This window comes from Anastrepha ludens, chromosome 2, assembly GCF_028408465.1.
Source record: "Anastrepha ludens isolate Willacy chromosome 2, idAnaLude1.1, whole genome shotgun sequence".
Classification (NCBI taxonomy): domain Eukaryota; kingdom Metazoa; phylum Arthropoda; class Insecta; order Diptera; family Tephritidae; genus Anastrepha; species Anastrepha ludens.
Window position 1 is genome coordinate 69,921,200 of NC_071498.1, and position 20,933 is coordinate 69,942,132.

General features: G+C 37.9%; 1 protein-coding gene across 1 annotated transcript; it reads right to left on the reverse strand.

The window, feature by feature from the left end:
* Nucleotides 1-8,776: 8,776 nt before the first annotated feature.
* On the reverse strand, nt 8,777-20,269 carry LOC128865771 (circadian clock-controlled protein daywake-like). The gene is made up of 3 exons (XM_054106147.1): nt 20,230-20,269; nt 9,342-9,825; nt 8,777-9,274 (listed from the first exon to the last, which is right to left on the reverse strand). Exons 1-3 carry the CDS (start codon nt 20,267-20,269, stop codon nt 9,073-9,075), a joined length of 726 nt encoding a protein of 241 aa, XP_053962122.1. The 3' UTR covers nt 8,777-9,072.
* Nucleotides 20,270-20,933: the final 664 nt, after the last annotated feature.

The window sequence follows — 20,933 nt, forward strand, 5'->3', positions numbered from 1 at the left end:
AAAATATCTGCCGTTCGAAGTCGACTTAAAAGTGCATTTGTGGAACAACATCAAGACGTACAGCACAAACAGGAGAAAGAGCTGGGCCAAACATTTACCAAAAGTGTACACGCGAATTATTGTTTTTTGAAGTATATTTAACCTAAAGAAGAGCTACTTTGGAGTAAGTAGGCCATTGAGTAGTAAAGTCCTCTCTCGACGAACGAAACTAACACGACTAAGACTCTCATCACACCCGTCCTATTGTATGGCGCAGAAGCTTGGACGATGACAACATCTGATGAGGCGTCGCTTAGACTTAGTGTTTGAGAGAAGGATTCTGGAGGAGATTTTTGGGTCTTTACATGTTGGCAACGGCGAATATCATAGGCGATGGAACAATGAGGTGTATCAGCTTTACATCGACATACAGGCTCGATGAAAACGATTGAAGAACGCTCATCTGCAGTTACAGCGGCCCAAACCATTACCTGTGAGGGTTGTTACCTCTTGGTGGTCAATCGATGACTCAAATTCTCGTATGAATGATCGGACAAATAAGCCCTATCGTTTTGGGAGTCAAGGAATTGCTAAATTTGAAAAATTTTCTAGTCACAAAAAACTCAAGGTTCGGAAATTTACCACTTTCGGCCAAGCGAGGCAACTCCTTTGCTCTTTCAAGTCTGACTTGTTGCCCCTTTGAAGTGAGATCGTGCGACTTTTGGTTCTTGTAAGGCTTGAGTTTAAGATCATTTTTCAGTATGCGGCGGATGCTACGGTCAGATATTTCCAGTTCTTTCGCTGTTTAATTGGCTTTTCGTCGGGGATATCGCTCAAATCGCTTCTTCACTCTTTGAACCATTTCACGTGACGTTGCAGTCATTTGATGACCACCTTCGTGACGCTTAGTGATGCTACCAGTATCATTGTAACGACTAATGGTGCGATAAACAAAAACTTTATTTACTTTAAGGTGCTCGAGCTCACGAAAAATCGCTAGTTGTGATTTTCCAGCCATCAGCTGCGCGAGTGGCCTGAAGTTGGTTACACTTCGAGTGCCGGACCCTGTTGACATAGTGCAGCGAATAAAGATTCAGCAGATTCGTTGGCTGGTCATCTCGTCCGGATGGATGCAAATGCTCCCGCTCTGAAAATATGCGGGTCGGTACCAGCTGGTGGTAGAGAGGAAGAGGGAGATCTCCTATGCTTTGGAAAGATCAGGTGGAGAAGGCACATTGACACATTGTCAAAGGTCTTGGTCAAATCAGTGTAGATGCAATCAACTTGAAATCCAGGTAAAAATGATTCAATACAATATTCACTGAAAACGGTCAGGATGGAAACAGTGGACCGACCTGTTACCAAACCATGCTAATTGGAAGAAATTAGGCATTTCGTAGCAAAGTATACTTTTTCTTTAATAATAGCTTCGAATAATTTGGAAGTACTGGACAGTTCTGAAATTGGTCTATAGATTCGCACAGCATTCTTATTGCCACTTTTAAAAATGGGAGTGACTGTTGTCAATAATGATTCCGACTGCAAGTGATTTATTAAAGATAATTTTTAGTGGAAATGCAATGATGGGACACTTCTTAATGAGAAGTACGAAAGACTGTCCACATTAGTGATGAGGCTTCAAAGCTGAAATCTCATCTGAGATGGTCCCAGTAGAGAGATCCGAATTAAAAACAATTTAAGAGTGAAAATAAACCAGATTGGGAAACAGCATAAGAGTCACCACTATCACGGAGCAAGTTTGATTGAAAAAACTGCGCAAATAAATTGACCAACTCAAAAGGAGAGTTCGTTACTTTATCATACAGACGAGCAGCAGTTGATAGACGCGCGCAGGTCTTGTTGGATTTTATGAAGTGCCAAAACGCTTCCGGACATGACTTTACTAGTATCATTCGGCACTCAAACGATTGATAAGGACGGGAAAAGTCAAAATGTTACTAATGATTTTACGGCAGCACTCGACCACTGTTGGGTACATTAGCTCCATCTTTAGTATTGAAAAATTATGATTCGAAATTGTATCCAACATGCCAAACTAAACAGTAACCTTTTGAAAATGTAATGGGTCTCGAAAATCTAGAATTGTTTCTTACTTAAAACAATATGGTTTTTTCATTCAAACTTCACCTAGTTGATATTCAGCCTATTCACTCATTACCCATACGATAGTCTAATGACGTCAGATACCAAGTTAATAACAACGCAAATGTATAAATAAAGGGTGAGGCAATTGAACCGTTACCAATTAAAAATGCCATACTTTGAATATTCCAAATGGAATAACTTTAAATATTGATATCCCATCTTAATAGGGGCAAATGTAAAAACAAAAATAATTTGAAAACTGAAAGCTACGAAAAAATATGTAGTGAGTGGTATGAATGTCATTGTAATGCCTACCATATTTAGTACTATGGACAGTTTTTCTTCAAACTGTTTGGCATTAACATTGTCAACGAAATCGCCAAAGCAAAAACCGCAAAATTCAATTACTACGAGTACGCAAGCCTCACTGAGAGTGAATTTTATTTTTGCTTTTGTCTATAAATGCAAATAAATGGCCCCCATAAAAGCCAGAAAGCGCAATACGACCAAATCAGTACTCATAGCGCTTGTGGCAAGAGCAAAATTCATAGTAAACTTCGCTCACTATGTTTGCCACCTTAAATATCGCCATCATCACAGGAAAGATAATTATCACCTTCTTGCAGGAGTTGGCCATCGTACGGGCAATAATCGTAGAACGAAATTTCCATGCCTACTACAAGCTGCCTGCGAAACCTACGCAATCTATACCACAAGAGTACCACATTCTTCAGTGTCCGTACCAAAATACCACTACTATACCAGCGCCGGAGAATATGGAGGTGTGTGTGATTGTTAACAATTATAGAGAGGAAATGAAAAACGTAACAACAAAGAGTCCTTTGCATACAAAAATAAAATACCAAATGTCGCGAAAGTATAGAGGTAACCCTAAGAGGATGACCAAAAGACTTAAGATGCCGCCGTATATGATAATCGTCCGACCAGTACGAGCAGGGGCCGAATCTAACTGCCCGTATGCAAAACTCCAAAGACTATCACAATTCCCTTACTATGCTGAACATTTGAAAATTGTGAAAAAAGACAATAGCCGAGCAGTTGAGCAACAACGAGCAGCACTGCAGAACCTGAAACCTCCAGACCAAAGATTGGCTGGTACCCGAGAGAATCAAAACATTTTGGCAAAGGTGATACCAATTACTGAGAACATAGAAGAAACGTTAGAAGGAAAGGACGAACAATCAAAAGAAACAAATAAAGCCATAAATCAAGGTGAAGCGGCTATGGAAAGTGACGAGGCAGACGCGAAATCAGAGTCTGATGAAGAGTACGCCGATTATGACACATATAAAAAGACAAGTACAGAAGACAAAATAATAATGCCAACCGACTCAGTTCTAAAGTATCTTGGCACAAAAGAGGCCATCGAAAAGCTTAGCAAACATTTTAGAGATCGAGCAATGGTGGGTAAGGTTCCTAAAGGAAAAGTAGAAAAATATTTTGGCGAACACAAAGATTATAAACAAGGAGAGAAAGTACACGGCTTCCAAAACTATTATCATCGAGATGAAATTTTCAATGATCATATTTTTTATGATGATCTTCAGCAGCATGGGCATTACTCTAATCGTGGCCGCACTTGAAAATTACTAAGTTTTACTATATATGCAAGTGTATAACTTAAACAAGTTTCTCCACTCAATTAATCATAATTTTTGTTATGAATATTTTTTGAATTTTTTCCATAAATAATATTGGAAAAACGAATTTTATTAGTCGAATTTATTTTTGAATTCGTTATTATTTTTTGTATGTATGTATTATATTTCGGTCACGTAAATCGATTATCGTGCTTCACTTTCCAGCTCAATCACCAGTAAACATGCAAATAGTTTAAGCCACCTTATCAATAAATTTTTATATTATACAACATTTCTAGCAAGAAAACAATCTCACGATATTTGTTGAAAAAACAGGGATGGGCAATTTTTACTCAGCTCTTTCTGGACTCAATTTAAGCGATTCTTGCCCGCTATCGGCTCTTCCTATCGTCTCATCTACAAAAATAATCAGAACTTAACCAAATCAGGTTCTATTACTTTATATTTCTAGAAACTCGGGAAAATTATACAAATTGAAAATTTCAAAAACAAACTTAATTGGACATCCGTTATGATTTCGTATTTAGAGTCCTTTAATCCGGAAGTGTGGTCACAATTAACAAATTCAAAATAGGAGATCGAATATTGTGGATATGTTTCCAAAATGTTTGCAAACTCACTTAAACCGCTGGTAGTAATTTTAAAATTCTTTTCACAGCATTTTTGATTTTTAACATCTTTAAAGTTATTAATTTTGAAACACTCAAAGAGTCCATTTTCGACAAAAAGTAACGAATTAAAAACAAAAAGGGTCATGATTTTGAGTTTGAAAACGAGATGAAATGAAGATGAAGAGGAGGAAGAAGAAGAAGAAAAAGAGGGAAGTCAATGAAGTAGGTAGACCTTTGTCCACTTCCTATCGCCTTTTACATAGCTCATTGTTCCATCGTCTGCTATACCTATTACCCCTGCCCAAGGCCATAAATCTTCGGCAGAACGTCAAACATATCAAAAGCCGTCTTATGAAGTTTGGAGCTTGCTCAGCTCTCTAATCAATCTAATGTAGTACTTGTTGGCTAAAAGTCTGAAGAACAGTGGTACTTGTTGGCTCCCTTGGACTTCAAGGCTGTCATTATTATTGATGTTGATGATGGTTCCCAAACAAACGAAGTCCCTTACTGCATGTACTTAAAAAATATAATTCGCCACAGTGGCATTGGTGCTGAGGCACGAATGCGCTTCTGAGCTCTGAGAAGGCAAACCAAACCAAAGTAACCAAAAGTAAAAGATAGACCCGAGCAGGTATCAGGGATGTATGAGCTTTTTAATTATTATTAACAGAGAAAAGTTTAAACTGCTTGAGCTTCCTGAAGATGCTACCCTTATTGGGCGACATTGCGATGGTGGTAGTGGGAAAGCATCTGAACGTGCTGCAAGCGTTGTGCAACGATGCAACTGTTAAAATTAGAGAATGGTTTGGAAGCGTGAAGTAAGAACTTGCAGCTCAAAAACTGAAGTCGTATTACTAACAACTCGACGGGTACGTGAAATATCTGGGAGTACTCAAGGACTCGAAAATAACTATGTATGTATTAAGCAAAATTTACAGTCAGTCAGTGAAAAAGCTGTAAGAATAAATAACTCATTATCTAGACTAATGCGTAATATTGGCAGCACTCGCGCAAGTATACGGAAACTCCTGTTGGCAGTCACAAGCTCAGTGATTCTGTACGCAGCACCAATCTGGGCCAACACTTGGCGCTTTGAGAGTAGCTAGTGCCTATCGCACTTTCTCAGATGATGGAATCCAGGTAATGACGGAAATGTTGCCCATTGACCTTCTCGCAGTTGAGGCGTACAAGTTTCATAACATCATTGGGCAGAAGCCGTCGAGCGTGGCTAAAAAAGAAGAAAGGCTGCGAACAATTGAAGAATGGCGGATACATTGAAAGCAATCCGAGAAAGGTAGGTGGACCGTTGAAATGATTCCAAGCATTGCGAGGTGGATTGAGCAAAAACACGGAGAAATTGATTTTTGTATCACGAAGTTGCTAACTGCACACGGTTGCTTCAAAGCACGCCTACACAGGTTCCATCTTGAAAACGTCCCATACTACCCGCAGTGTCCTGAAGGACAAGAAACAGCGAGGCATATCTTGTTCCAATCCCCGCTGTTCATTAATGAGGGAAATGTGCTTAGGAGAGCGCTTGGTGAAAACATAAGTGAGACAAATCTGATCCCACATACAATGGCTCAATAAAGAACTCGGGCAACTCAGTGATATGGTTTTAAATAAAAATATATGCATTAAAATGCAAATTTAAAGCGTTTATGTGTCACATTTATTTATTTCTTCAAGCGTATTTTTCAAAACTACAAAAAACATAAACAAACATAATAACTTAAAAAAATACATTAGAAAAAAGAACTCGGCATCTATAAAAAGTAGAGTTTAGCAAATAATATTTAAGAAAAAACAATATAATTAATATTTAGTCGGTAAGCCTTTATTTTTTCTCATAGCATTCAGTCTTCTTGACATGGATTTGATGTTAAAGGATATATTTCCCCCCACTCTTCTTTAATATATTTTCTATGTCTTTCTTTATCCTAGTAACATGCTTTTTCAGTTGGTTTTCCAAATAAGCCCACATATATTCAATTACATTAATGTCTGGAGATTGCGGAGGTGTTTAAAGTACTTTAGGGCAGTTGTACATAAGCCATAGACGGACATCAAATGCCTTTCGCTTGGGATCGTGGTCTAGATAGTACTGGAAGTTGAGCTTAATTCTCAACTTCTCAGCACTTTTGGACAAAATAATTGTTAGGTATTGTGGTCCATATTGCCGTTAATGAAACACCATTACCGACCCATCCCCACGCTCAACTGTCAGATGTAAGTTTTTCCCAGCAACTCATCATTAGGTCTTCTCCACACATATGTTTGTCTATCAGATCTAAATATGTTAAACTTGCTTTCATCTGGAAATAAAATGTGCCTACAGAACTCGAAATTCTTATCCCCATGACGCTTTGTGAATTTTTTTATATTTGTCGGTTAATCTCGTTGATGAAAAGTTTTTCGTGCAACTCTTCCATTATAATTATACTTTCGCAACACTATACGTATACTTTCGGGGTTGCAGTTAATATTAAAGTGTTGGGCGACTTCTGTTGCAAGCTTAAGAGCGCTCAAATTTGGATTTGCCTTAATTTGTTGCACTTTTCACCGTTCACCTGCATCCGAAAACAGTTTTGGTCGTCCCGATTTCTTCTTATTTTCCACGGATTTTGTATCTTTGAAACATTTTATCACGTCATGTACAGACGAACGGGGTTTATCCACTGTTTCTGCGATTTCCCGAACGGTTTTACCCTTTTCATGAAGACTAATAAATAAATTTTTGATTTCAATTGACCACGCGTCTACCCATGTTTATAATTTGGACTTTTATTCAACCAAACGCGACTAAAATGTTATTTTAATTTATTACGTTTGGCTCTTTCTTTTCACTGTTCACCGAGCGCAAATTAATTGTGGGATTCCCCGTTTTAAAGTGCCAAACAATCGCAATAGTATCAGATGCCCGACTTATATCTTGACATCAATCTTGCGAATGCTGCATGATAATTTTTTTATATCGAGGAGGTAGTGGATTTGTACGCAATACGCAAGAGAAAAATATAAAAATAAAAATATTTAACTGTATGTGCGAAAACGAAGAAAACTGGAAAATTACATGTGTAGGGCCGCAAATATCATGAATAACGTGAATGACAATAACAGACGATTGAGTAATAATATACTCACAACAGCCTCCTAACGTACTACTTAACGGGAAAGTTCCAGGAGGACATATCGTAGGACACGAGAGGGGTGTAGTTTTGTTAAAGTCCCACATCACAGCTTCAGACATAGGCTTTTGGCTATTGATGCTTCCCCTCCTCCACAAAAAAGAAAAAAAGGCCAATCCACTGGACCGAGACGAGAGAAAAAGTGCTCACCGAAACGACGACGCAGTAAATCTATGATTTCACAGGCGTATAGAGCCAAATGTTCTAGAGATCACGGGCTTCAATTTCCGGTCATTTACTGTTACATTGGCGCCAGCCTCGTCGAAATATGGGCCGATGATTCCTTCAGCCCATAGGCCGCACCAAACGGTTGTTTTCAATGGATGTTCTTGAGTGGCTTCCGGTTGCTCTTCAGGCCAATTACGGAAATTTTGTTTATTGACGTAGTCATTAAACCAAAAATGTAGGACGGTTAGGTACACCAGAACATATGCTGAAAAGTCACGGGCCTAAGACGCTTTTTTTTCAAAATTAATATAGCTCTATTCATCACCGTTATTTCCATCAAGAACACTGTCAGTAGCCGCTGGGAGCCAAATCTGGCGAATACAGGTATGATTAATGTGGGAGCAATTCGAAGTTCAATTCATGTAGTTTTTCCATTTTTTTGATTGATTTGTGACACGGTGCAGTGTCTTGATGAAACAAAGTTTTTTTCGCTGCCATATGCGGACCTCTCTTTGCAATTTCGGCCTTCAAACGCTCCAATAATGCTATACCTATACTATTCACTGTTGATGATATTTCCTTCTCAAGATAGTCGATGAATATTACGCGATGCCCATCACAAAATAACATAACGTTCCGCCAAAAACGGGCCTCATCTTTTTCCACCATAAGAGCGTAATTTTTCGTAATACAATGATTTGTAAACGTTGTTGAGGCGTTAGGCTTTTCATGTTAAAACATCAATGAAAACTGTATTGGTATAACTTTACAGTAGTAAAGTATTTTACTTTACAGTAGTCACGCGAAATTTATAACTAATTAGAATTTAGTTATTTTTAAAAAATTAATATAAAAATTCTACCGATCAAGTCGTGATCGAGAAACAGACTAATTTTATTATTTAACTTAAGGTTCAATCAAAGCTTATATATGTGTACATATTTGCTTACTCGGTATATTTTACAATTCTGTTTTTCTTACATGCTAAATTACATTGGTTTAATAAAATTTCTGATTCTGTTTTAATAAAAAATTATTTATTCTCTGGAAATTTTATGAATTGCGACATGTGCCGGAAACTGATATTTGGTTACTGCTATTATCAATTTTATTTAAAAATTCCTCGAATTTATCAGGTACATTGGATTTAAAATCAATGTAACTGTTTGTATATGTAACTCGCGTGCTCTGTCAAAAAAACCCCTATTTGAAAAAGGACTTCCAATCTGATCACCCGTTATAAAAAGTACAATAAATAATGATGCATGAATAAAAAATATGTTCAATATACAAATAAATTATATTATTTATAAAAAAATATAGATTTCAAAAATAGGTGCGCCAAAAGTTGACTGATCTTCATTTACGAACTTTTTTTGTAAATATTTCCTTAAAAGCTCAGTCCTTTCGATAGAAATCTTCATATGGCAAAACGCTCACTATATTCAACAACAGGCGTTTCACTATCCTCATTACCGCCTCATTTACTTGCGTTTCCATATCAGCCCAAAGTGTTCTCCAATTCTCATTGATTAACTGGTTCAGAGAGTCGCTTAGTTGCTTATTACCATTAAAGAGATTTTCAAAATTTAAACGCAATCTACAATAAAAATAAAATATCACTTGAAATAATTCCAATTCCATAAAGAATAATCAATCGAACTTACAGATCTGGCGTTAGCTTGCACTTAATGCCCTTTAGCTTCATATACTGCTTGCCATCTTTGCGTAGTTCGTCGGCCTTTAGTTTCAAGCTAAGCTTGGTATTTTTTAGTTGAATATTTGCATATCCAGCAGCGTTCATAGGTAGCACCAAAACCTTACCACTAGAAACGTACTCGCCATCCACTACTAAATTTGGTATTGTCACATGCACTTCGAATTTCGAATTGAGTAGATCCTTTTCGAAGCCAATGACTCGTTGAACGGTCAAATTGCTTATGCCATGGAGGTACATTTTCTTGAATTCAAGATTAAGCGACACTGCCGACTTTGGATCTGCTTTTGTTATGACAACATCGCTGAGTGATAACTTTTCTATATCAGTTAGGCCGATTTCAGGGATGCCATGAGTGTAGTTTTTGAATATAAAGGGCAGAATTTTCGCAATACAATCAACATCGCCAGCGTGGCATTTTTCTATTTCTGGCGCTATTTTTTCGGAAAATAAGAGAGACATTAAATAAATAGTGACAGTCAATTGTACAAGTTTTGATACCTTTTACATATAAGCAATACTATTTAAATACTAAAGAGAAGTCATCGACTAACACTCGCTTCATTCGGACTCGTTCCCAAATTGCTCGAGCGGGTGATAATTTTCTCGTGTGTTAAGTGCTATATCTATGCATTATTAAACTCATTTATAAAATCAAATATCAAATACCTTTTCCCCCTTGTGGGGAACAGGTTCAGTGTAATGCAAGACTGCAATTGCTGGCCAGCCCCAAAACTAAACGTAAAAACAATAAAACAGAAGAAAAGTTGTCTACTTATTTGGATTTCCCTGAATTGTCAACCATAAATGTCAACCACCTACAGCCCAAATTTATTGTCATAAAATCCACGGAAAATGACAAGTCATTAGCAAACTTCAGTGAATTTGCTAAAAAAAGGCATTGGACTCGATCGGTACTGAGGTGGCTTTTTTTGGTGGCTTGTGCAAAGTTTCAATCTCGTATCATCAAAATCTTAACTGCACTAAAGGCACAATATTTGATAAAAATCTAATGCCTACTCCAGAATCAAAAACATTAGAAGACTTGAAAAGCCAGGGTGTAGTTACCGTATATAAATTCGCAAAGAAAACTAACAACAAAATTGTATATACGGGGTCTATTTTGCTTACTTTTAACCTTTACACGGTTCCGAAGGTCATTGATATAGCATGGTACAAACTCGGAGTAAGGGAATATTTTCCTAATCCCATGCGATGCAAAAGTTGTCAAAAACTAGGCCATACACTCAAGCATTGCAACAACAATCATATTTGCTCGGTTTGTAATCTTCCCCCCCACACTCCTTCCAGCTGCACTCACACTATGTGTGCCAACTGTCCCACCCTTTTTCCGCCTACTCACGTCCAATATTCCAACAACAAAAAGAAATTTTGAGAATTAAAAGACAGAATAAGTGCAGTATGTTTGAAGCACGACGCACATTTAAGCAAAATATCCCTCTCAATTGTGAAATTTCTTACACCACTGTTACTGCTCTAAACTCTAATTTAAACAACAAAGAAACAAACAATTTAAACTACAAAACCAGTTCTGTGCCCCACTCTTTAAGGCCGGCGGGCCAATTAGATGTCCTAAATTCAGTAGTTTTCGCGAAGCGTTGTAGGATGAGAAAAAAAACAATTAGCCAAATGAAGTTTTGGGGATAGTTTAATATATATTTGAACTAAAAAAAAAAATTTGTACAATCTCCAACAATATATTGTAAGCCGTAAGCCGAAAAAAAAAAGATTATTAATTTTGATGTAATTATCTTCGATGTGAACTAAGAAAATTGGGAGAAACACGTAAAAAAAAAAACTCTTCAACTGGGTAAAAAAGTCGCTTAAAAAAAGTTTTTGGATGTTTTTTTTAGTTCACATAGAAGATAATTACATCAAAATTAATAATCTTTTTTTTTTTTGTTTTCAGATGAAAATTGCAAGTTGTATCTTGTACAGAAGTTGGATACAGGCGCTCTGGGAATCTATTGATAACTCGGCTTACAATATGTTGTTGGAGATTGTACAAATTTTTTTTTTTTAGTTCAAGTATATATTAAACTATCCCCAAAACTTCATTTGGCTAATTGTTTTTTTTTCTCATCCTACAACGCTTCGCGAAAACTACTGAATTTAGGACATCTAATTGGCCCACCGGCCTTAACTTCCCTCTAATCTATCCCTACCCTGTACTAATCACACTCCAACTATTGACATTAAACGTACGCCTGACTTACACGCTTCACTAGAGGATAACAACACTGATACTAACGCTACTGATACCACTGTTAATTCTATTCATCAACACATCTCAGAAACCTGCTCTAATCCCTCCTCCCCAGTTTCAACTATCAACCCTCAAACCAACAATAACCAACAAATAAATACTGTTACTGTTATACATAATTCATTTCCACTTAATAAAGACAACAACAACACTGTACTGTTAAACATTATGATAGAAAGAAGATTGCGCATATCAAGAGTGCGTGACGTCACGTTTGCCGAGTTGTGCAGTGTTGCCAACCATTTGTTCTTCGCAATAAATTTAGTGCTTTTTTAAGTTTCGTGTTTGTTTCTTTTTTTTGAATTCAAAGTTACCGAAACTGTAAGTTAAAAAAAACTATATTATTTAACAAAAGAAGGTTGAAAAAGGTCCCTCTGAGAAGACTTTAGTGCTAATGAAAATTTGTTGCCTCTTATAAAATTTGATAATTTGAAAGTGCAAATTTAATTTTTGGCTCCATTTAAGGTTATGCAAGAATATTAAATCTTCTTCTCTCAACTCTTCTTAAGATTGAAAACCTTTTTACACATGTTAAAAAGCGTTTGAACTTACTGAATGCGAATTAAAACAGTAGAGGTTAAATCGTTTCTTCCAGTCATCAATTCTTAGTGGGACATAGGGCATTAAGAGGTGTATTCATAGTAAAAATAAGGAAAAAATACCAGAAAATACTAAAAAAACCATAATGACATTTTTACAAAAAGAGTTACAAAAAGATTTTGTAACATCGAGTGAGGGGACGACGGCTGAAGCCAAAAGATCTAAGGTGTCCGCCACTCAAACAAGCAACACCATGAAGAAATCTTTTGCGGAAGTAGCAAAAGAAAGCCACATAAGAGCGGTGATTGATCACAGTTTGCATGACGGTGCGATCACGCAAGCAAACAGGGACCTGATAAACAGGAGGCTCTGGAAAGTTTACAGGGACGTCCAGCAGGAAAATCTAGGACCCCCACCCAGCTATTCGGGCGCGGGCTGGTTTCAATCACGCGTCAAATTAATAAATTAATCAGGTGCGCTGATCAACGATCGGTGGACCATGGGTCGTAAAAGATCGGGTTTGCAGGTTGAGCAACAAAGAGTTTAAATTGGTCTATGTCACCGACAAAGGTAAACCCTAGTGAAAAAACATATTAATGTATACTTATTGATGCAATTTAGCGATGCGGACAACGCAATACTATCAGTGGAGTCCTGCGGAAGGACAATATGGCTTGCCTCGTCCTACATGGCACATCACGCGGTACAACCACCCCCACCACTACTCCTAAGAGGTGCAGCCGAGGAAGCCGCGAGACGTGGTATCCATCCCATTTATGCTGGGCGCAGATACCAATGCTCATCATCATGTCTGGGGTAATACAGACACCAACGAACGCGGTGAGTACATTTTTGAATTCATCATGTGTAACAATCTGTATATTAGCAATATAGGCGACACCCCTACCTTTGTAACAGCTACTAGGAGGGAAGTTCTGGATATTACATGTGTCAACGAACGGGGGGCACAAATTATAACTGGGGGATGTTTGAAAACATAGTAGCGAGCAACCTTTCTGGTATGACATACCAAATTAACTCCGAGCTACAACTCGACTCCACTGTTGATGAACTGACTTCAGAATTTCAACACGCTGTGAAAGCAGCATGTTCTCCGAGGACGAAAAGAGGAAAACCGAAACCTCCATGGTGGTCCACTGATATAGCAGACCTAAGAGGGGAATGCCGAACTAAGTACAATGAAGCGAGGAGAACCAACTCGTGCCATTAGGGCAGCAAAATCGGCGTTTTAGAGAGATTTCTGTGAAAAGATAGAAAGCACTTCTGAGACTAGCAGACACAGGAAAGTCGTATCAATGAGTCACAACAACCCTAGTTACCTCATGAAAGAGGACGGCAATGGGACGAAATTAATTATTGCAGACACTAGATATTTATTATTGCAGACACACTTTCCAGGTTGTCTATGCAATGAAGACGGTAGAACTCATCCTATAGTTCACAATGAGGGTCCCGCTAGATTTTATAACGGGGGACAATATAAAATTTGCCATTGGCAGTTTCAAACCTTATAAATCACCGAGACCAGATGGAATCATCTTCGCTGACCTGCAACACACAATCAGTAAGATTGCACCTAGACTCGCCTCAATTTTTGAGGCAACAGTACGATTCAATTATATTCCCAAGAAATGGGCTGAAGCAAAAGTGGTCTTCATTCCCAAAGCTGAAAAAACCACACATACGAAACCGAAGGATTACAGGCCGATTAGCCTATCAACCTTCCTGTTAAAAACGCTAGAGCGATTGCTAGATTGGCACATCAAAGGAAAGATTAGCAACAAGCTATCACCTTCTCAACATGCACACAGCAAAGGCAAATCAGTATAGACAGTCGACACGATTGAGAATTCTCTTCACTATAAGGAATACAGTCTTGCTGTCTTTTTAGACATAGAGGGTGCTTTCAATAACATACACCCGGAAGCAACTACCAAGTCGCTAACGGAAATGGGAGTAAACAGAGCGCTCGTCTCACTCATAGAACGAATGCTAGTCGGGCGGACGATACGCGCAGATTTGGGTGAAACATCCATCAAGAAATTATGGATCAGGGGTACACCTCAGGGTAGGGTCATTTCTCCACTTCTGTGGAACCTGACCGTCAATAACCTACTTCAGGAACTGGAAAAAATGGGAGGTAAGATAACTTCATATGCCGATGATATTGTATTGTAATATCCATCTTTTTTGCAAACACCTTCCAACTGTGTGATATTCAACTAAGAGCTCTCAACAGACTATCACTATGATGCAAAAGTCGAAGACTAGAAGTAAGTCCGGAAAAAAGGGAACTGATACTGTTCAGCAGAAAACGTAGAACACCTGCTCTTCAACAAATACTTTTAGGGGGAAACCCCTTAAGGTAACAGAAAACGCTAAATATCTAGGACTTGTACTGGATAGGAAGCTAAATTGGAGGCTCACAGTCGCAGATAGAGCACGCAAAGCTACGACGGCGCTATACTCCTGCAGAAGGCTCATTGGGAAAAAATGGGGTTTGAAACTCAGAATGATACACTGGTTGTATACAACAGTAATTATACCAATTCTCTACTACGGTATTGCAATATGGGGGAATGCCCTGGAGAAGGGCGTGAACATTAAGAGAGTTGACAGGGTCCATAGACTTGCATCTGTTCTCATAACCGGTGCAATGTCAACCACACCATCGAAGGCACTATATGTGATATTAAATTTCCTTCCGGTGGGCCTGCAGGCAAAGTACACTGCGCGCAGTGCAGCAATAAGGCTGAGCACTTTAAGTAAGTGGCCAAACAGACTATGGACACGGTAAAATCCTGGATGGCACGTTGGAGCTTCTCAGACAGGTGGACTATGCGGTTCCGTCTATATTTGCCACTACAACGTTCGTGACCCTCTTACCCTCGAGGGAAGAGTGGGAACAGGGCGTGGTAAGACAGGGCGAGTCCATCCATGTATACACGGATGGCTCAAAGCACGATGGCAGGGTGGGCGGGGGTGTATATTCTGAGCATCTGATGATCTCCTTCAGTTTTCGGCTTCCCGACTACTGTAGTGTCTTTCAGGCTGAACTGATGGCAATAATGAAAGCCGTGACATTGGTACAGTGGGATTCGATACCTGGAGATGATATCTAAATTTTCACTGACAGCCAGGCGGCGATAAAATCCCTCACAAAACTGTCAACAACCTCCAAGGTAGCCATGAAATGGCTGAGTCATTTCACCTAATGATAGCATGGGTTCCTGGCCATTGCGAACTAGCGAAAATCGGTACCAAATTGACTGATGAGCACATAGACAATGATATAGGTATACCCTTGCAAACATGTAGACTACGTATCCGCGAGGAAATTGTGAGAGTAGCGAATGAAAGATGGCGTAACGAAGCCACTTGCAAAATAGCCCGACAGATGTGACCGACTCTCAATGCTAAACGCACAGAACTTCTACTAAGAAGAGATGTCACGGTCCAGCCCCATCCAGACGTAGACTCGCCATTTCGGGCGGGCATGTCTTTAACGAATTAGAAGACCTTGTGTCCTGAGTGTGTCCTACAATGGACAACCGCTACAACCTAACCTAACCTAACCTTCACTATTCAGAGTACATTAAGTGTACTTTTTGAATTAGTGTATTAGCTAATTTCTCTTCCAATAACATTGATGCTGAACATTCTGCAATGGAATATTCATGGCTATTATAATAACTAGTCAAATTTAGAAATATTAATTAAAGAGCAAAGCCCTAAGATAATTTGTCTCCAAGAGACTCAATATGGATCAACTCCAATATTATCTAAGCAATATAATGGACACTTTCACAAACTTTAGTTATAACACTATTGCTAGGCAGGGTACAGCTTCAATTCAAACTTATCTATTGTCGCCGCCGAAAGTAAATTAAAACTAAAATTCACCATTATTTCCATTTACATTGCTGCACAACAAAATATCTGTCTGATCTTCGAAACATACTACATGTAGTTAATGGCCCAGTGATAATAGTCGGTGATCTGAATGCTTGGAGCCCTTTTTGGGGGCTCACCAAATCATAACACAAACATTGAAGATTTTATCTTATCATCTAATCTCTCCGTTCTCAATGATGGATCGCCCACTCACCACAGTACCCACAACTCCCTAACGCACATTGATGTATCGCTATATTCCTCTCAAATTGTTCCTATATGCAATTTGTACATCATTAACGACTTACACAACAGTGACCATTTCCCTTCTATAACTTCTGTCACAGTAGATCTTTATACTCCTCATCGTAATATACTATTCCACTGTTCAACATAAAACGGTCTAATTGGTCACTATTTCAGAATAAAATTCTAGACTTATCTATTTTATACCCCCCTAATATTAACAACTGCGAAGCTGCTGTCTTCAGAAGATAATACGCACAGCAGCCAACGAATCCATTCCCTGTGCCACTATCAAAAAATTTATCAGGACTGTTCCATGGTGGTCACCCGAGTTAAAATCTTTAAGAAACGTTAAACAGAGTGCTTGGAGAGCTTACAGAAAATCCTCCTCTTCTAATGACTTAATATCATTTAACTAAGCAAATTCTTTATTTACTAAAGCCAAACAAACTGCTTAACTGCAGAGTTTTGCAGATTTCACCAAAAAAATTAACCCTAGTACTTCCATATCACTGATTTGGCAAAGCGTTCGTAAATTAGTTGGTACGTACAGACCTTCTATTATTCATCTAGTGAAATCATCTTCTAATATACTCGTAGTGACTGACCCAAAAGACATCACAGAAACTTTTACTAAGCACTGGTCCTCTATTTCTAGTGATTTAAATTTCTCTTCAACTTTCCGTTCAGGTAAAAACACAATTCTTAGTCAGTCTCCAAATTGAAATGTATAATTTAGCGGACCCGAAAGACTTCGTTCTGTCAAATAGATTTTGAATGTGGCCGTTTATATTTCGACCTTAAGTCGTTTTTACTCTGCTGACCCTCACACATCGCCCTATCATCATGGTGACGGTTCTTTTCAGGATAATTAAAGAAAAGGGTCAGCTCGGGTGACCTAAGTATCTTCGCTTCCACGAACTTTGGTCTTTTGGAACCCTCTAAAAACCCTGACTGGGATATTTGCCAGAGGGCTTCAAACTAAGAGGGGAGCTAAAGGTTCAAACCTGATTGAAAAATAATCTAAAAGGATAGTGGAACCTAAAGGTGTCAAATATTTATAAAGTGGGTGCTTCAATGACAAAACGTAGAGATAATTAATTATTTATTATTATTATTATTAAGATAGGGTTAATAACCGATATAATAAAGAATAATGAAATAAGACGTATATACATAAGTATTTTCAGTAATCGCTTTATTGTAAATCAAGGGAATCATAATTATTAACAAAAATCTGTTTTATTTTTATTGTAGTGATTTGTGATACACAATGTTTTTGGTTTGATTACCTGGTGAATATACAAACAAATCTGATGGTTTTCCAACACGGGAACAGGCAACATACAATTGACCATGTGAGAAACATGGATTTTCTAGATTAATACCACAAGCACCTAATGATTGCCCCTGGGACTTATTTATGGTCATAGCAAAAGCAAGCCGCACTGGAAACTGTAGTCGTTTAAATTCAAATGGCACATCAGTCGGAATCATTGGGACGCGTGGTATCAAAACGTCTTCTCCTTTATACTTTCCTTTCAATATAGTTGCTTCTATCACGTTGTTCAATAATTTTTTTATCGCTAACCGTGTGTCGTTGCAAAGACGCGGTTGGTTGATATTTCTCAACATTATAACTACCGATCCAACCTTTAATTGAAGATTGTGAGGTGGCAATCCTGGTAAATCCAGCGAGTTTGAAAATTCAGGCGGATAGTTAACGACATAATCTTGGTTTGTAACCGAATCAACTGATTTATATATCATCAATTCGCCTGTAATTTGTTCTTGAATTTTGAAATTTAATTCATTTACATCTACATATGTTTTTTGCAGCCAATATAGTCCGTTCGCTCAACCAATCATGGTTTCTGTAATTTTGAGCAACATCTGGAAATACCTTTTGAATAAGTTAATCTTTTGATCGAGTTAACTGACAAAAACTTTGAGGAAAGTCAATGAGTTGTTTAGAGAATATGCCTCCATATTGGTCATTTTGCAACTCGACTCGCATATTCTTGCTTAAGCGTAATACCTTGACATGTTTCCACAAATTAGAGGACTTTAAACATGCATTGAGTACAACAGCTGGCGTTGATCGTGGAATCACTGGCAATGTTTGACGAAAATCTCCTGCCAATAAAATCATTACACCACCAAATGGATTATGATTGCTCCGTAGATCTTGTAAAATATGTTCGTCTTTTGTTATTATTAAATGTTTATCTTTTGTTATTTTTAAAATATATTTGGATTTGTTCAGCCCTGCACGATTATTCTTAGAATTTACTTAACTATTTGGGAATGAAATCATTCCTTAACTCGTTCTGAAACTAAAACAAAATAAATAATATTGCGAGGCCAATCATATCTATGGCTCTTACATTTTTTGAATTTTGAATTTGGTCGGTAGATTATAGATTATAGAAGATTTGTGAATGAAATCATTCCTTAAATCGTTCTGAAACTAAAACAAAAGAAAGAATATTATCACTTTTGTGTGAATGCATTAGATCCTGCACCGCGAACACGCACACGCACACAAACGCGCAATATTTGTATGGGAAAAAAGAAAAGGGGTGTTTTAGGGGTTTCCCGGAAATTATTCGAATTTTTCTCGCCGTACAAACCATCCTTGGACTTCCAGGAACATTAAAAAAAAAGAATTGTTAAGATTGGTCCATGCGTTGTTGAGTTATGCGCTTACCAACACATTTTGCGATTCATTTTTATATTATAGATTAAATCTTTTCTAACGGCACGGTCCATATGTAGCCGAATTAACAATATACAGTCTTCTATCCATCCACTTTCTAATGGTATACCGCAGGGCTCTCCCCTTTCAACAACATTATTCTTGATTCGACGACCTCAGCAAAATACTTTGCGCCCAAAAGAATATCAACCACTGCTTCAACGCAGACGATTTATACCTCAAATGCAACAGCAGGGACTCGAAAGATACACTTATGCACTTTACAGAAGCTGTATCAACGATAATCAACTGGTCGGATAACTCTGGAGCGAAACTCTCACTTGAAAAGTGCAGGCATCTACACGTGTGTCGGAAACGTTTTTGTGACCCCATTTCAATAAAAATGAGCAACTTTTCAGTACAAAATATTAATCATCTTAAAGTACTAGGTTTAATTTTTGATTCTAAGCATAATTTTAAGGAACATTGTAGTTATTTAAGAAGTAGTCTAGCTGCCAGACTTAACCTCATAAAATACCTTTTCTCTAATAAAAGCGAGATACATACTAATACCATCCTCAATATAACCCAACTAACCTTAATTTCAAAAATTGACTATGAGCTCGCAATTTATGGCAATTGTGCAAAATCACACTTATCACTCATCAAAGGTCCTTATCAAGCAGCTATAAGATCAAGTCTCAGAGCGTTCAGGACCACACCCATCAAAAGTTTGTTGGCGGAAAGTGGTTTTCTCATGCCGTCAAATTGCAGTTATCTATTCTACGAGCAACTCAATTTTATCCAAAGAGAAAACCTTATTAAAACGACGGAAACGCAGCATGAAACTCTCATCCGCTCTGACTTGTATACTTGATGTGGTTTCTAAATCAAACATCACACCTTTACCTTCTCCTACCTGGAAGCACCCTCCGTGGTTAATGCACGACAAATCTTTTCTCAACGAACTCACACTTCATGCCAAACAAAGCACTAACGTAGTAATCTATAGACAATTATACTGGCAAATTACTGATCCATTTTTACAGAAAGGTTGGCTAATATTATTCCCTGATGGATCTTAATCTATTCATGGTACATTTTTCGCAGTTGTTGACGTCAATGGTAAAATACTAGCGCAAGGCATCTTACCCACAGTTGCAACGGCTTCTGGCGCAGAAGTGCAAGGCATTTTGTCTGCTCTGCTTCTACTTAAATCATCAAAAGATAAATTCATTTTGTGCACAGACAGTATTTCAGTATTTGAAGCCGCTAAATCAGCAAGCAACTCATCTGAACCAATTTGTACCACAAAAAAGCTCATTATCCAACTAAGCAAAAGAGTAAAATTTATGTGGATTCCTGGACACGCTGGCATTAATGGAAATGAGCACTCAAATAAAGCAGCCAAATTAGCTTCAAAAGCCCCATTAGTAACTTGTATGCCTTTCTCCAGAAAAGATGTGGCAAACAAATTTCTAAATTTCTTACCAACGAAGCGCTATACAATGGGCAAATTATTCTCACCCTTACAAGTCATACAACCCTAACAGAACTGCAGTCAGACTCTCAACCACTACAACCACAGCCATGAACAAATGCTTTATTCGCCCTAGATTGGGCCACACTAATCTAACACAAGCTCATTTGTTAAATAAGGAACCTCAGCCAACATGTAAATTTTGCCTCAGTGCTTACTTAACTATTCCACATATTCTCAAAGATTGCCCCCTCCTCGCAAAATCCAGAACTATTTCCTTTTCCAATCTCAGCCCCTTTGAACTATTAACATACCCACAAGAAAAAAATGTTAATCTAATATTTGAGTTTGTAAAAACATACATATTCATAAATTA

What these genes read in the sequence shown, in the direction of transcription:
- LOC128865771 (XM_054106147.1), bottom strand. Translation starts at nt 20,269, where the DNA reads ATGCCTTGCACTTCTGCGCCAGAAGCCGTTGCAACTGTGG. An exon ending in AGAAGCCGTTGCAACTGTGG is followed by an intron (nt 9,826 to 20,229) that starts GTAAGATGCCTT and finishes CCGAAAAAATAG; the next exon opens with CGCCAGAAATAGAAAAATGC. An exon ending in TGCAAGCTAACGCCAGATCT is followed by an intron (nt 9,275 to 9,341) that starts GTAAGTTCGATT and finishes TTTTTATTGTAG; the next exon opens with ATTGCGTTTAAATTTTGAAA.